Source organism: Aspergillus stella-maris (assembly GCF_047715825.1).
Source record: "Aspergillus stella-maris strain CBS 113639 unplaced genomic scaffold BDV14scaffold_7, whole genome shotgun sequence".
Classification (NCBI taxonomy): domain Eukaryota; kingdom Fungi; phylum Ascomycota; class Eurotiomycetes; order Eurotiales; family Aspergillaceae; genus Aspergillus; species Aspergillus stella-maris.
The window spans coordinates 348,234-362,616 of NW_027396801.1; the positions used below are offsets into that span (position 1 = coordinate 348,234).

Genomic DNA, 14,383 nt, shown 5'->3' on the forward strand with positions numbered 1-14,383 from the left:
GTGGGGCGCGAGATCCAGTCGCCGATAACTTTTTTTCTTCTGGATAAACTCCGTCTGGGAAAGAGCAAGCCTCGTCTTCATTCTCATCTTCTCGCCCCGGATTGCTGCCGAGTTAATTTCGACACCCGGTTTTCACAATGGCGATCCAGAAGAAGGTATGCAATTTTTTCACTCTTTCTTAAAATCCAGAGACAAAAGTTTCTGTACTGACTTTGAGTAGCACGGTAAGGGTCGTTTGGATAAGTGGTATCGCCTGGCGAAGGAGAAGGGATACAGAGCAAGAGCTGCATTCAAGTTGGTTCAGCTCAACAAAAAGTATGGTTTCCTGGAGAAGAGTAAAGTTTTGCTCGATCTTTGCGCAGCTCCCGGAGTAAGTGCACCGCTCGAACCCTCAGTTTGCGCCTGCTAACAGTAGACAAGTCATGGTGTCAAGTTGCCGCAGAATGCATGCCTGCTCAAAGTCTAATCGTCGGTGTCGATTTGGCCCCTATCAAACCTATCCCCCGAGTCATCACCTTCCAGAACGATATTACCACCGAAAAATGTCGCGCCACAATTCGAGGACACCTCAAGCACTGGAAAGCGGATACTGTCTTGCACGACGGTGCTCCGAACGTTGGTACAGCGTGGGTTCAGGACGCTTTCTCCCAAGCAGAGCTGGTGCTTGAATCTCTCAAGCTCGCCACGGAGTTCCTGGCTGAAGGTGGTTCATTCGTCACCAAAGTTTTCCGCTCGAAAGATTACAACGCTTTGCTGTGGGTGTTCAAGCAGCTGTTCTCGTCCGTGGAAGCGACAAAACCTCCCTCTTCCCGAAACGTCTCTGCCGAAATCTTCGTCGTATGCCGCGGCTTCAAGGCACCCAAGCGCCTAGACCCTAAATTCCTTGACCCCAAGCATGTTTTCGCGGAACTTGCAGATCCGACCCCAAACAATGAGGCCAAGGTGTTCAACCCTGAGAAGAAGAAAAGAAAGAGAGAGGGTTATGAAGAAGGCGACTGGACCCAGTTCAAGGAAGTTCCAGTGACCGAGTTCATCAACACCACAGACCCCATCGCAATTCTCGGTTCATGCAATAAGCTCAGCTTCACGCAACTCCCGGGTGGAGACCTAGCACTGGCTACATTGGATCGACTTCCTGAGACCACGGAGGAGATTCGAAACTGCTGTGAGGATTTGAAGGTCTTGGGTAAGAAAGAATTCAGAAACCTCCTCAGATGGCGTCTCAAAGTCCGCGAGAAGTTTGGACTGGTTGTTAAGAAGGGACCAGCCAAGGGTGGTGAAGCCGAAGAAGTGGCAGAGATCGCTCCCATGGATGAGGAGCTTGCTATTCAAGAAGAACTTCTTCGTATGAAGGAGAGGGAAAGCTCTAGGAGCAAGAAGGAAAGGCGCAAGGAGAATGAGAAGAAACGCAAAGAAATCGTCCGAATGCAGATGCACATGACAACCCCAATGGATATCGGAACTGAGCAACTGGGCCCCAATGGGGAAGACGCTACATTCTCACTCAAGCGTGCTGAGAGGGCCGGCGCCAAGGATGCAATGGTCTCAGGGAAGGAATTGAACCTCGAGAGTGAAAGCGAAGAGTCTGAGTCCGAGTCCGACTACGAAAGCGATGATGAAGAAGATCGCTTGGAGAGAGAACTCGACTCGCTCTACGAGCAGTATCAAGATCGCAAAGAGGACAAAGACTCTAAACTGCGAGCAAAGAAGGCCCGCAAGGACTACGAAGCCGAAGAATGGGAAGGATTCTCTGGTTCTGACAAGGAAGGTAGTGACGATGAAGCAGAGGATGCTGAATCAGAAGCTCCTACTACTCTCACAAACGGCGCTCTCTCCAACAATGCTGCGTTATTCTTTGATCAGGACATCTTCCAGGGCTTGGAAGGCGTTGATGAAGAAGAAGAGGAAGAGGATTCAGACAGCGAAACAGCAGAGGAAGAGGAGCCCGAGAGTAAACCTGCCGCGAAGAAATCGAAGGCCAAAGAGACGAACAAGGATAAGCCGTCCGAAGATTCATCAGACGACGAGTTTGAAGAGATTGATGAGCCGCGTAAAAAGAATGGTCAACTTGGTGAGAATCCCAAATCTCTACAAATGGTGTTGGAGACCGTTATACTGACTATGCATTATAGACATTGATATCATCACGGCAGAGGCTATGGCGCTGGCTCAATCCATGGCTACTGGAGAAAAGAAGTCTCACGATGTGTTCGACGACGGATTCAATCGATACGCCTTCCGAGACACAGATGGTCTTCCGGAGTGGTTCCTTGATGATGAGAGTAACCACAGCAAACCCAACCGGCCAATCACCAAGGCGGCTGCTGCTGCAATCCAGGAGAAGATGCGTGCCATCAACGCTCGGCCCATTAAGAAGGTGATGGAGGCCAAGGGCCGCAAGAAGTTCAAGGCAGCCCAGAAGATAGAGAAGCTTCGCAAGAAGTCCGCATTGCTTGCGGATGATGACACGATGAGCGAGAGGGATAAGGCGCAAGCTATTGCCAGAATGATGAGCCGGGCAGCCAAGAAGAAGCCCAAGCAGCAAGTGAAGGTGGTTGTCGCCAAGGGAGGCAACCGGGGTATCTCTGGCCGGCCGAAGGGCGTCAAGGGCAAGTACAAGATCGTGGACGCGAGAATGAAGAAGGATGTGCGGGCTCAGAAGCGTCTTGCGAAGAAGAAGCAGAAATAGACCACATAATGTATATATTAGATAGACTGGTCAAGCAATCTGATACCCGTGACAGTGACAGGCACCTAAGCCGCATACTAAAGTGGTCCCAGAGCCACGGGAGTGGGTATGACTAAGAGTGGCGAGTGTAGCGATCGGCAGCTTTTGCTGCCTGCCATCCATCTCACGCGGTCTCGGGCTGGATTTGCGCATTCGCTCACGCTCTCTTTTTCCTTTTCTCTCGTTCTTATGCTGTTTCTCGTACATATGCTACTGCCCGTATAATTATCTTTTCTGTCTATATTGACACCCCTCTTTTGGCCTGACTTTGGAAATTTTACTCTCCTTGCTTTTACTATACCCCAGCCCGGCCGCCACCCCTCCTCGATGGGCTTTTTTGACCACCTCCAGAAAGGCGGAGGCTTTTCGCTTCAGGCAAAGAAACCTCAGATTCGCCAAGTCGTTCAGTCTCGCCCTGCTCCCCCATCGCGTTCATCCTCTCAAACCACAAATAAAGCGACTCCCCGAACTGTCTCCGCGGAGCCTCGAAAAAAGCCTCGAGATCCTGCCAGCCGGTCAGCCTCAAGGGACAGTGACTACCCACGAGCAAAACGACGACTGACGCCCTTGCGAAACCGAAAACGCCCGACACCTGAGCAGCGACTGTCTAGCGACGACGATGATGACGGGGCTAGTGACACGGATACATCGTTCGATATGCGGAAACGTGCGCGGACGGGCGAGAGCGCGGAGCCGGACTATTCCAGACGGCTGCGATCGGTGAAGGCTTTTTCGGGCGATGAGACCAAGTCGCTTCCCACGGTACACGCATCGGAGATCACGTCTGTGCAGAAGTCGGGCAAATTTAAACCAGCATTTGGGGATACAGGTCAGACCTCGGAGATACTTTTGCAGTATCCCAGTGCGACTCCGAAAGAAAGGTATGACCCCTCACATTTTTGCGCAACCTTAACTTTGGCTAACTGTACACCTCCGATTTAGATACGAGGTTGTGGTCCCCCGCGATAATGACGAGTTCAAGCCCCTCGACGACATTGTCCAAGTCATCGAGACTGTATCCCAAGCATATATACCCGAAGACGAACTAGACGAATTCAACGATGAAACAACGGGAATTAAACGAAAAATCCGAAGAGCTCTAGCACGCTCTTCAGAAGTCGAGTTTCGCGATTCTGTCAATGAATACAACAAGGCTATTTCGCGTTTACGAGATAACGGGAGTATCGCGAAGAAACTAGACGCCACCCATCGGTTAACTTTACCACACGTGGAGCGGATCTTAACTCAAATTTATTCCCGAACAGTTTCACCTCGTGTCGAGTCTCTCCGGCAATACGAGAACGGAACCGACAATGTGTACGGAGAACTTCTCCCTCGGTTTATCAGCAATATCTTCAAAGAAACTGGACTAAAGTCGGACCATGTATTTGTCGACCTCGGATCTGGCGTTGGTAACGTTGTGCTACAAGCCGCCTTGGAAATAGGCTGTGAGAGCTGGGGCTGCGAAATGATGCAGAATGCTTGCGATCTTGCGAAGCTGCAACAGGTGGAGTTCAAAGCCCGGTGTCGACTTTGGGGCATTGCACCAGGCAAAACGCACCTCGTGCAAGGCGATTTTCTCAAGGAACAGAGCATTATAGATGTACTGAAAAGAGCGGATGTGGTCTTGATCAACAATCAAGCTTTCACGCCACAACTCAACAATGAGTTGATCAACCACTTTTTGGACATGAAGGAGGGATGCCGAATTGTCTCTCTCAAGCCTTTCGTCCCTGTGGGACATAAGATTCAGTCGCGGAACCTCAACTCCCCTATCAACCTTTTGACTGTGAAGCAGAAGGAGTACTACTCTAATAGCGTCAGCTGGACCGATGTTGGCGGTTCGTATTTCATTGCCACGAAAGATAGCTCTCGACTCAGAGCTTTTGCGGATAGTTTGGCTTAGACTATCTCGTTGGCGGGCACGCTGAAAAATTGCTCCGGGCGGACGTGCCCTTGTATAAAGCCTTCTTTTTTTTTGGTGTACAGACTTTCTGGATGGGAGACATTGTATTTTTGGACTACATAAACAAGATACCATTACTATAGCAGGCTTAGAAATATTAGCTTTCATCAAGACCATGACTTCTTACATTGGTTAGGCTATCGAAACACCACCGACTACAATCTATCCAGCAGACTGTTTTAGCACGACATTGGGGTATCGGAAAAAGAAAGGGGAGCTTCATATCACGAAAACTTAGATGCATCATTCATAGCATCTGCCTCCTTCCCCATTCTAGCCATCCAGCGGTCAACCAGCTCCTTGTTCTCCTTCTGCAACCGGTCCGTCCGCTCTTCAGCCATGTTCAGCTGGAGGTTCAACGTCGCCATTTCATCTTGGAAGTCCTGGAAACGGCCCGTGTCAGCTCCATTCAATACCCCACCAGAGAGCAGACAAAATACATACCTCCAACAGCTTCGCCTTGCCCCTCAGTTCCTCCTCTCTATCCTTCAACCGCAGCTGCAGATGTGTTATCTCACTCTCCATAGCGTTCATCCGCTTCTCATCAGAAGTATTTCTCTTCCGCAACCTCTCCAAGTCTGTCGTCGCACGCGTAAGCCGCTCTTGGAGCTCCGTCCGCGATTTTTGCGCCTCGGCCAGGTCTGCTCTCGCTGAGGCTAGAACATCTTGCGGGGACGGCCCTGAGGCCGATGTGGGCTGCTTTTTGGGATCGGTGATCGGGGTAGCGGGTGTAGATCGCTGAGCGTCTCGGGGATCGGATCCGGGCGCATTTGCTCGCGAGGAGGCTGTTCGATCTGCTAGCTGTGTGTCTAATGACCAGACCATCGTCAGCTTTGCTCGACAGAGTAAGTGCTATGTATACCAGAGGAAGAATGCGGCCGAGCATACAAGCATTATAGATCGCGATATTAGCTTTCTCGCGGCGATCCCGAGCCGCCAAAGCGGCCGTGTACTCCTCCGTCCAGTGAGGCATGAGGTCAACAAAATCGCAATAAGCGTCACGGGCTATAATTTTCTCAGGGGCGCATTGCGCGACAATGCGCAAAAGCTGAAACTCAAAACCACCCCTCAGAGAAACGGCTGTGACAGGTCATACTGTTAACTGGGGGATGTTGAATGAGGGTAAATATAGGCGGGGCCCTCTCCAATATGGAGGCTCCAGCCACACCGCTTCTTCCACCGCCCGGCTTGAGGCCCTGGCGGTCATGCATCATCGCTGCCGCTGCGGAGCAGGCCCAACTACTCCTCACCACTTCTTCATCTCTCCTGCAACAAGCCGCCGAGCCGGATACCTTTATTGTCTCGTTGTTTGTTCTCGTTGGAGCTGATAGTCGAGGACAGCGATATTACGTCCTCTAGTCGACGTCTTTCCCGCTTTCCTACTCTACACAGCCTCGTACCATGGCGTCACGGAAGAAGGTCATGCTCAAGGTACCGGCTCCGATTAACAACTGCATAGCCTGTTGAACTAATATATCTCTCTAGGTCATTATCCTTGGAGACAGTGGTGTCGGTAAAACGAGTTTGATGAATCAATATGTCAGTAGCCTTATCAGCAGAGCCCCGTCGACAAGCACCGCTAATACCGGTTTCGAAAACAGGTCAACAAGAAATTCAGCGGAAGCTACAAGGCCACTATCGGTGCTGATTTTCTGACGAAAGAGGTCCTTGTCGATGACCGACTGGTAACAATGCAGGCATGTAACCAACCCAGCATACTCCGACAACATCAACTTACGATGAATAGATTTGGGATACCGCCGGACAAGAACGTTTCCAGTCGTTAGGAGTCGCTTTTTACCGAGGTGCCGATTGCTGTGTGCTCGTTTACGATGTGAACAATTCGAAGAGTTTTGAGGCGCTTGACAGCTGGCGCGATGAGTTCCTTATTCAGGCTAGCCCGCGCGACCCTGAGGGTTTCCCATTTGTTCGTCGTACCCGCTTGTTGGTCTATGGTTCGAGCTAACTATGCTGTGATAGGTCGTCATTGGAAACAAGATTGATATGGAAGAGAGCAAGCGCATGATCTCGTCGAAACGAGCCATGACGTTCTGTCAGTCCAAGGGAAACATTCCGTATTTCGAGACTAGTGCTAAGGAGGCCGTGAACGTCGAGCAAGCTTTCGAAGGTAATGTTCATCAGCATATTATGTCCCTGAATACGGCTGACTTCTTGCAGTCATTGCTAGAAGTGCCCTGGCCCAGGAAGAAGCAGACGAGTACGGCGGTGACTACGCTACCGACCCCATCAACATCCACGACCAAACCGACCGTGACGGCTGCGCATGCTAATACCGACGTCGCTCTATATTTCATTATTACGTACAATGGCCAAAATCTGCTCCTCGGTTAATGCGCCTCTAGAGAGCACTGATCCCTTTGCTTGAAAGCTTAGAGGAATACGAATTCATTCATGAGCGTCTACCTGTATATCCCCGACCTGGGCGTTCACCGTGTAACATCCGCGTCTTTCTTACGTGCTGGTTCGCATCAAGATATCTCCCTGATTTGGCTGTGCTTTGCTTTTGATGTCTCGCCTTATGATAGTATAGTTATGATTTCTAGGAGTCAGGAATATATTATGTTGCTCTTTGCGGTTGTACGTTCTGTAGCTCGTGGGGATCCCGTGACCCTGCGGTATCTCGGTGGATCTTCGCGGCTTAACCTCACCTTAAATGATCTTGATCTAGACTTGTCGCAAACAACATATTTCTTGAAAATGCTCGTTTGGTCAAATCTGGGTTGATTGATACCCTGACAGAGTGTTGCAACCGATTATGCGCTCCATTCCTTATCTCAACTTGAGTCACGTCTGATTGCGACTGATAACGCAATCTCACGAGGACAACTCCGAAACCTCTCCAACTCTCCGAACAACACACCCAGCGAGGACCCATGGCGTCGATGGAGTCCGCGTCCAGCGCAAAGCGCTTCAGGCTCGGCCACACAGCCCGACGAACTTTAGGGATCTGTCTCCTCCTAGTTGTGGTAATCCTCTGGACCGCATCAAACTTCCTAGCCAGTGTACGTACCTATCCGTCCCCGATAACCCTCCACCCCTTCACAACGACATAGCATGGATCTAACAATATCACGCATGGGAAACAGACCATCTTCGCCGACAACACCTACTCAAAGCCCTTCTTCGTCACATACCTAAATACCTCTACCTTCATCCTCCCGCTCTTCACTATCGTCGCCAGCAGGCTCTGGGCTTTATCGCGTGCGGGGAAGCTATACCAGGTTCAGTCGTTTGGGAGTTTGATTCACCTGCTCGATTCGCATCAGGAGGGGAGACGTGGATCGGAGAGGCAGAGGATTCTTGGTCGTGATCGTGAGGATGGGGTTCGGGATGGTGCGGAGAATGAGGGGGTGAGGACGTGGGAGGATGACGATAGGCTTGAGGATACGAACAAGGGACATGGAGATGGAGATGGGAAGTTGGGGCTTCGCGAGACGGCGAGGTTGAGTTTTCATTTTTGTTTGCTTTGGGTGAGTACCTTGTCTCTTCTTCGTTTCGAATACCTTATCTACCTGACCTGCTCCATGTCGGCTAACTTGAGTATAGTTTACTGCAAACTACTTCTCAATGGCCTGTCTTCAGTACACAACAGTGGGAAGCACCACAATCCTAACGTCCACAAGCGGTACTTCACTCCCCCAACCAACCCAATCGGGCAGTCCAAACCTAACACAAACAATCAGGCGTATGGACCCTAATATTTGGCGCCCTCTTCCGCATCGAAAAATTCACATTCCGCAAAGCAGCCGGCGTAATCGCTTCCCTCTTCGGCATAATCCTCATATCACGCGTGGACCTCTCCTCAACAAACGACCCCAGCAGTGGCGCCAGCGGCAGCCACTTCCCCCAAAAGTCACCAGCCGAAATCGCCCTAGGCGATTCCATGGCTGCCTTCAGCGCAATAATGTACGGCGTCTACACAATAGTCCTAAAGCGACAAGTCGGCGACGAGAGCCGCGTAAACATGCAACTCTTCTTCGGGCTCGTGGGCGTTTTCAATGCGCTTTTCCTCTGGCCCGGGTTTCTCATCCTCCACATTACCGAGATCGAACCGTTCTCTCTCCCTGATTCAAGTCGGGTGTGGGGGATTATCCTGATTAATTCGCTATCCTCTCTACTATCTGATATCGCCTGGGCTTATGCGATGCTCCTTACGAGCCCGCTTGTTGTTACGGTTGGTTTGAGTTTGACGATCCCGTTGTCACTTGTAGGCCAGATTTTTTTGCTGGGGGAGTATGCGGCGCCGCTTTATTGGGTTGGGGCGACGGTGGTGTTTGTTTCGTTTGCGGTTGTGAATCATGAAAATGAGGGGTCTGGAGAGGAACAGGGTGCGGGGACGGGCAGGTATGAGGTTTTGCCGGGGGGGGGAGAGGGTTAATTGATTTTGCCACGAAGGGACGATGGAGTCCTCTAGAGAGGGACGGCTTTACCTATTATAGGCTGCAGTCTCTCTTTGGGCTCTGGTCTCGTAAAGCATACCATAATTACGAATATAGCATGATATAGAACGAATGAACTAAGCCCAATGAACACGACAAAGGTCGATTTGATATGATCATGCTCGATGATATCACTTTTGTAGAGCCAGAAGGTAAGGTATGTACCTAGATACATAGATACTCCGTATACGTAGAAGCAATCTGCGCCTTAGCAAAGCGAAGACAGAAGACCAAGGCTGATCGTCCAGAACATTGAACGGTATGGGAAGATTCATTCGTACTTGTACAGACCAATTAGCGTCAAGCAAAGCAAGAGCAGTCAAGGCAGAAAAGTAGATCATGTAGTACAAGGCACAATAAGCACTAAGCCCAGCGCATCAAGCCAGAACTAGAAGTACATGAAACAAAACGGCAGCCTAGGCACCACCATCCCCGCCATCGACGCCCGTGGTATGTGATATCGGTCAGGTAAAACTTAATCGGAGAACGTAAGATCGAGTACTAGTAAACACGTAAAGTAATAAGGAGGTGGTAGTAGTAGTAGTACACACGCCCTGATCGCGTGGGGATCATTAAAAAGTGGTTTTGGCTATGGTTACCAGTAACCATCCAATATCCATGAAGTGAGAAGTAAAGTGGGCCTGAAGGGCCATATATGATCAATCGATCGAGAAGCCCGGGGGTATTGTATATCCAAGAAAGAAAGGCAATGGAGGTGTAAAGAAGGTGGGGGTGATAAGGGAGGAAGCTCTTATCGAGAAGTTGAGAAGTAGAAGGTGAAGGTGAAGAACAAGATAGGAGACAAGGTAGAGAGTGCAAGCCGACGAGATGACACCGCATGCGGGCGTAAATCCCGCAAGAAGCCAGTGCTATTTCGACGCCGAAGTTGGGCTAGCCAGCTTCTTTCGCGCGACGATGATACTCTTCAAGGCACCGAGCCATTTTGTGAGGGACTCTTCGTCGTGAGTGGAAAGTCGGTATATCTTTTCTTCCGCGATGATTTGCAGGCAAAAGTTTTTGGAGCGGGACATAGGATCGACTTCGGCTGCGTCTTGGATTTGCGACATTGGGATGATTTTGACGGCGGAGTATTCCTGAGACAGTCAGTATGCATTCGCAATAGTAGACAATGAGTGATTGAACATACCTGTTCATCCTTGTAGAAAGCAAGACTCTTTGCTCGCAACACAACCCAGAGACGCTTCCAGTGTCGTACGCCTCCCTTGATCTTAAGACACTGCAGGTAACCACTGCAGACCACCCGCTCTGGATCGCGCAGGATACCCACATCCTGGGATTTCCCTGCATCCCCCGCAAGCGCAATCGGCGACATTGTCGGTGCGGACGAGGACAGCCCATTGATCGTAGGCTTAGATTTTGAGCGAACCTCGGTGTTTTCACCAGGTCCATCAGACCATTCAGAGTAAGAGGTTATATCATTCGCCGAGTAGTCCGCAGGACCGAATAGCTTCTTGGGACGAGGACTAGCAGGCATCTCGCGGCCGAACTCAGGAGAGCTCGCACGTTGAGGCAATTCCATATCTGAATGGTCTGTTGTGTCGTAGACGCGCTGCCTGTTTAACGCTGTTGGGTCTGGCTTTCCCTGCTTCTTTGACATGGCGAGGAGGGCTTCCTCGTCTTCGTTCAAACGGCTCTCGCATCGTATCCGAGTAATCCAATCCTGCATATCCTGATCCGACAAGGCCTGGAACCGATAATTCTTCGACGAAGTGAAAATGGCGAAGACGCATTGCCGGGAAGAACGATGAGACTTGATGGGTGCGACGGCTGTGACTTCGGAAAGTGAAATGGACGCTCGCAATCGGGTCGCCTCTTCATCCTTATACACGGAGAGCAAATTTGGGCGAAGAACAAGGTACGCAGGTTTCCAGAAGGCTCGAAAGACCTAAAAATAAGCAATAGTCAGTATGAATTCTCCGACCTTGCAAGTCGTGTAGCACGAGGAAGAGGCAACGAACATGTTTTGGCTTCACCCGCCGATTAACCTTCTTCGACTTGAGGACCCGATCGAATTCAAAGCTTCCATTCTCATTAACGGGTGAAAACGCATCGAAGTTGATCTGGCTATTACGCTGGATAGAAGGGTTCTGGAGCGGCGTGAGGAAGGTTTGCTGGACGGTTGTACCATCAGGGAGATGGATCGCGGGGGCATTCAGCCCCTCGAATACGAGCCTGCCGGGGGCAGTACGAGTTTGGGCCATGGTACCGGAAACTTGGCGATCGGACGTGCTCACAGTAAGATATAGATTTGGGTGTTGAAGTTGAGGGTCAGGTCGAAAGAGCACAGGGCGCTTAGGTGTTGTACAGAACGTGCAAAGCGCGCAGGGTACATGCGCGCATCGGGCCAACGGGGGAAGAGCTCTGGAGGGGTGGGAGCAAGCAGGCCTCCATAAATAGTTTACGGAGGCCTAACAATAAGCAAGTTACTGAACTGAGGGCGGGCAGGCAGGCAGAAGTCAAGCAGGATGAAGATGATAGGGTCGCAGAGAAGTCAGCGCCAGGGCAAAACAGGCATGATTAAGAGGCAGTGTCGAGGCAGCGTCGAGACTCGAGGAAGCCCTGGACTGGAGATCAGGAGTAGAGCTAGCCCCGTACAGGCTTAGTCTCCTGCTGCGCCGATCCGCGCCTGTCCGGGACACACTATTCCTCTTTGGGTCATGCTAAGACAACCTTAAACCGCCGCGTCGTTTCAATGCAGAACAGCCGCTGCGAATCCGAGGTGTCTGTGCGAGCGCCATGACAAATACGAACCTCCTGAGATGGTGACACCATTATTGAGCATAGTCTGGTTTTGGCGTAACTCGCGAGAAAACGGGTCCTTTTCAAACTCCGATTCCAGAAGTTGAACAAAGCCAAGCTTACAGTTCATGCAGCTCATACAACAAAGGGTCTACATCTATGGCGAAGCCCAATTAATTCGGCCGTTGCGATACGAAAGATCGTCCCTTTTCCCCGCCGAATCGCATTTCCAAATATAGCACTCTACATACACTCATACAAAGTACAGTCGTGAGTCGTGACTCCTGATTCTACAGTGTACAGACCAGGCATGACTCGACTTCTTGCAAATGCGATGTTCTGGAACACTAGACTGGTGATGTCATCAGTCTGGCTGGAGCTGATCTGACGCGAGGGCAGGTCGCACCTTCTGTTTTGCATTTGCAGTGGCTGAACGGTCGCGCTTTCTACCTCGGAGCTATAATCGATCAATGTAGAAACGGCAGGTGCGACCCCCTGAATAGGAAGGGACCGTATGTCTTGGGAACGGCAGGTGCGACCGATTGTAGTCGCCTGCCGCCATGGTCGCTCCTTCCTTTCTAAATCGTCTATGCTCGACATTGTCCTGCGACCCAAAATCAACCCGAGTTCGAATTATCCTTACAGGAGAACGCAGCAGACCCGCCAGCCTCAGCATATGCGCTCATGATGCCGCGCATAGAACCGTATGTCCCCGCAATCATCAGGAATGTACCGAGTATGATAAGAAATACACTCCATGTGGCGAGCAACATCCACTTCCACGTCTTGCCTTTTGCTCCCTGCGTTGAATTAGTCTCTGTACCTTCGTCCTGATCCTTCCCCTTCCACCAGTTGTCGTTTAACCACATTGCGCCTATGGGCTGGACGCACATGACTGGACCGAGGAGGGCGCCGATGAGAGAGACCAGGGAGTCGAAGACGGGGATCGTGCTGGCAATTATCCAGGCGATTAGGGTTATGCCAAAGGTGCAACCTAGCCAGGTCAGCCAGTGAGTCGGTGTGTTGCTGGTTAGATGGCGGGAGCCGCGGAGAATATGAACGAAAATGAATTTCGCTGGAATCTGTATGCTTGATTAATCTGGTGCATACTTGGAACTCATAAACTGCGATGGACATTCTTACATGCGTAACGATGGTCATGGTGACAAGTAGCCCGGGCAAGGCGAATGCATAGCTGATGATCTTGATGGCGCCTCCTGCGGACCCTAGGGCTGGAGAAACAACGTATGAACCGCAGTAATAGTAGACAACGCAGCCGATTACACCATAGACCACAGTTACTCCGCCCTGGCATATGACCATGGCCGCGGTATATTTCTTTGGATCGCGCATCTCGGAAACAATTGAGAAGAATCCTGCAGGAATCAGCACCACGTTCTATGGAGGGGACAACCAAGCCAACTTACCAGGTATTCCCGAGAATGCATATAGAAGATTTGAAACTGCTGCAATCGCTTCGGCGAAGCTAGGACTTCCAGCAACCCTCCAGTCTGAAACCCAAGGCTCATCTGTCTGTGGTGCTGCGGCAGGACGGTCTTGTACGCCAACACCAATTGTAACCATAATCACTAGCAAACTTAGCATTAACTCCTAAGTACTCTGTGTAAAGATATATACCAGCAGCAAGTATACAAGGCAGACCAATCCACGCAAGCCACGTGATCTTACCTAAAGTCCGTATACTGGCAAGGATGAATCCAACGATAGCCGCAACAGCGACAAAAACAGCAGTGCAAGTAGCATGCGTAGAAACCGCATTCAGGCCGATGGCGATCCCGAGAATGGCCGAGCCAGAGTTGAAGACGTAGTCTGTCAAAAATCAGTGACTGCCATGAATACCAGGATTCATCCTTCTCTCAGCCATCGATAATTAGACATACATAGACAGAACCCGGTAAAGAGAACGATCCTCCCCGGCAGCCCAAACATTATCCCACCCGCATCGTCAATACTGTATACCTCCCTATGCCGAAGCTTGAACGCCCCAATCATGTACCCCGACCAGGTCGTGATGACAGCAACGGCAAGTAAACATATAATGCCCGGGACCATACCCAAAACACACAAAGCAGACGGGATGGCGAGAACACCCAAGCCAATCTGGGTTTTCATCATAAGAATGATGGTTCCCACAAACCCGACCTGGTGATGAGGTTAGCGTTCCAGGCTTCTGGGTGTGTTAGTGGAGGAGGTGATGTGGTGAGTAGGCAGGCAAGGAGGAGAGTATGCACATTGCGAAAATTGGGCCCTTCTTTTGTGATATCGCCAAAGACATCATCGCGGGCAACAGTTTCAGCATGGGATGCCTCGCCATGATCATTGTCCTTGAGGTTCATATTGGGTGCTGTGGTGGCAGAGACGTCCGCAGCCATGGTGGGATGGTTGGTAGTGGACCTCGAGTCCTGTGTGACTTGTGTTGACCACAGCCGGCCACAGCAACCTTTTATA

General features: G+C 50.8%; 7 protein-coding genes across 7 annotated transcripts; 4 read left to right on the plus strand and 3 right to left on the minus strand.

The window, feature by feature from the left end:
- Positions 1-40: 40 nt before the first annotated feature.
- Positions 41-2,866, plus strand: spb1 (rRNA methyltransferase spb1). The gene is made up of 4 exons (XM_073767560.1): positions 41-155; positions 221-370; positions 421-2,071; positions 2,133-2,866. The coding sequence occupies exons 1-4, from the start codon at positions 138-140 to the stop codon at positions 2,687-2,689; spliced, it is 2,376 nt and encodes a 791-aa protein (XP_073631788.1). The 5' UTR covers positions 41-137; the 3' UTR covers positions 2,690-2,866.
- dot1 (histone methyltransferase DOT1) lies at positions 2,851-4,814 on the plus strand. The gene is made up of 2 exons (XM_073767561.1): positions 2,851-3,609; positions 3,671-4,814. The coding sequence occupies exons 1-2, from the start codon at positions 3,056-3,058 to the stop codon at positions 4,632-4,634; spliced, it is 1,518 nt and encodes a 505-aa protein (XP_073631789.1). The 5' UTR covers positions 2,851-3,055; the 3' UTR covers positions 4,635-4,814.
- Positions 4,796-5,798, minus strand: BDV14DRAFT_166820 (ATG16 family protein). Its single transcript, XM_073767562.1, has 3 exons — positions 5,583-5,798; positions 5,139-5,503; positions 4,796-5,077 (listed from the first exon to the last, which is right to left on the minus strand). The coding sequence occupies exons 1-3, from the start codon at positions 5,665-5,667 to the stop codon at positions 4,919-4,921; spliced, it is 609 nt and encodes a 202-aa protein (XP_073631790.1). The 5' UTR covers positions 5,668-5,798; the 3' UTR covers positions 4,796-4,918.
- A 133-nt stretch (positions 5,799-5,931) lies between these two features.
- Positions 5,932-7,363, plus strand: rab7 (Rab family GTPase YPT7). The gene is made up of 6 exons (XM_073767563.1): positions 5,932-6,125; positions 6,180-6,233; positions 6,296-6,391; positions 6,442-6,621; positions 6,675-6,822; positions 6,873-7,363. The coding sequence occupies exons 1-6, from the start codon at positions 6,096-6,098 to the stop codon at positions 6,983-6,985; spliced, it is 621 nt and encodes a 206-aa protein (XP_073631791.1). The 5' UTR covers positions 5,932-6,095; the 3' UTR covers positions 6,986-7,363.
- Positions 7,364-7,588: 225 nt separating this feature from the next.
- On the plus strand, positions 7,589-9,093 carry BDV14DRAFT_196644 (DMT family transporter; the record flags this gene model as incomplete). The annotated part of the gene is made up of 4 exons (XM_073772490.1): positions 7,589-7,717; positions 7,802-8,185; positions 8,262-8,340; positions 8,399-9,093. 4 exons carry the CDS (start codon positions 7,589-7,591, stop codon positions 9,091-9,093), a joined length of 1,287 nt encoding a protein of 428 aa, XP_073631792.1.
- A 761-nt stretch (positions 9,094-9,854) lies between these two features.
- BDV14DRAFT_166832 (PH domain-containing protein) lies at positions 9,855-11,677 on the minus strand. Its single transcript, XM_073767564.1, has 3 exons — positions 11,134-11,677; positions 10,302-11,060; positions 9,855-10,248 (listed from the first exon to the last, which is right to left on the minus strand). Exons 1-3 carry the CDS (start codon positions 11,374-11,376, stop codon positions 10,024-10,026), a joined length of 1,227 nt encoding a protein of 408 aa, XP_073631793.1. The 5' UTR covers positions 11,377-11,677; the 3' UTR covers positions 9,855-10,023.
- An 854-nt stretch (positions 11,678-12,531) lies between these two features.
- On the minus strand, positions 12,532-14,307 carry BDV14DRAFT_196646 (transmembrane amino acid transporter protein-domain-containing protein; the record flags this gene model as incomplete). The annotated part of the gene is made up of 6 exons (XM_073772491.1): positions 12,532-12,996; positions 13,058-13,290; positions 13,342-13,503; positions 13,553-13,744; positions 13,816-14,077; positions 14,167-14,307. 6 exons carry the CDS (start codon positions 14,305-14,307, stop codon positions 12,532-12,534), a joined length of 1,455 nt encoding a protein of 484 aa, XP_073631794.1.
- Between the last annotated feature and the right edge of the window lie 76 nt (positions 14,308-14,383).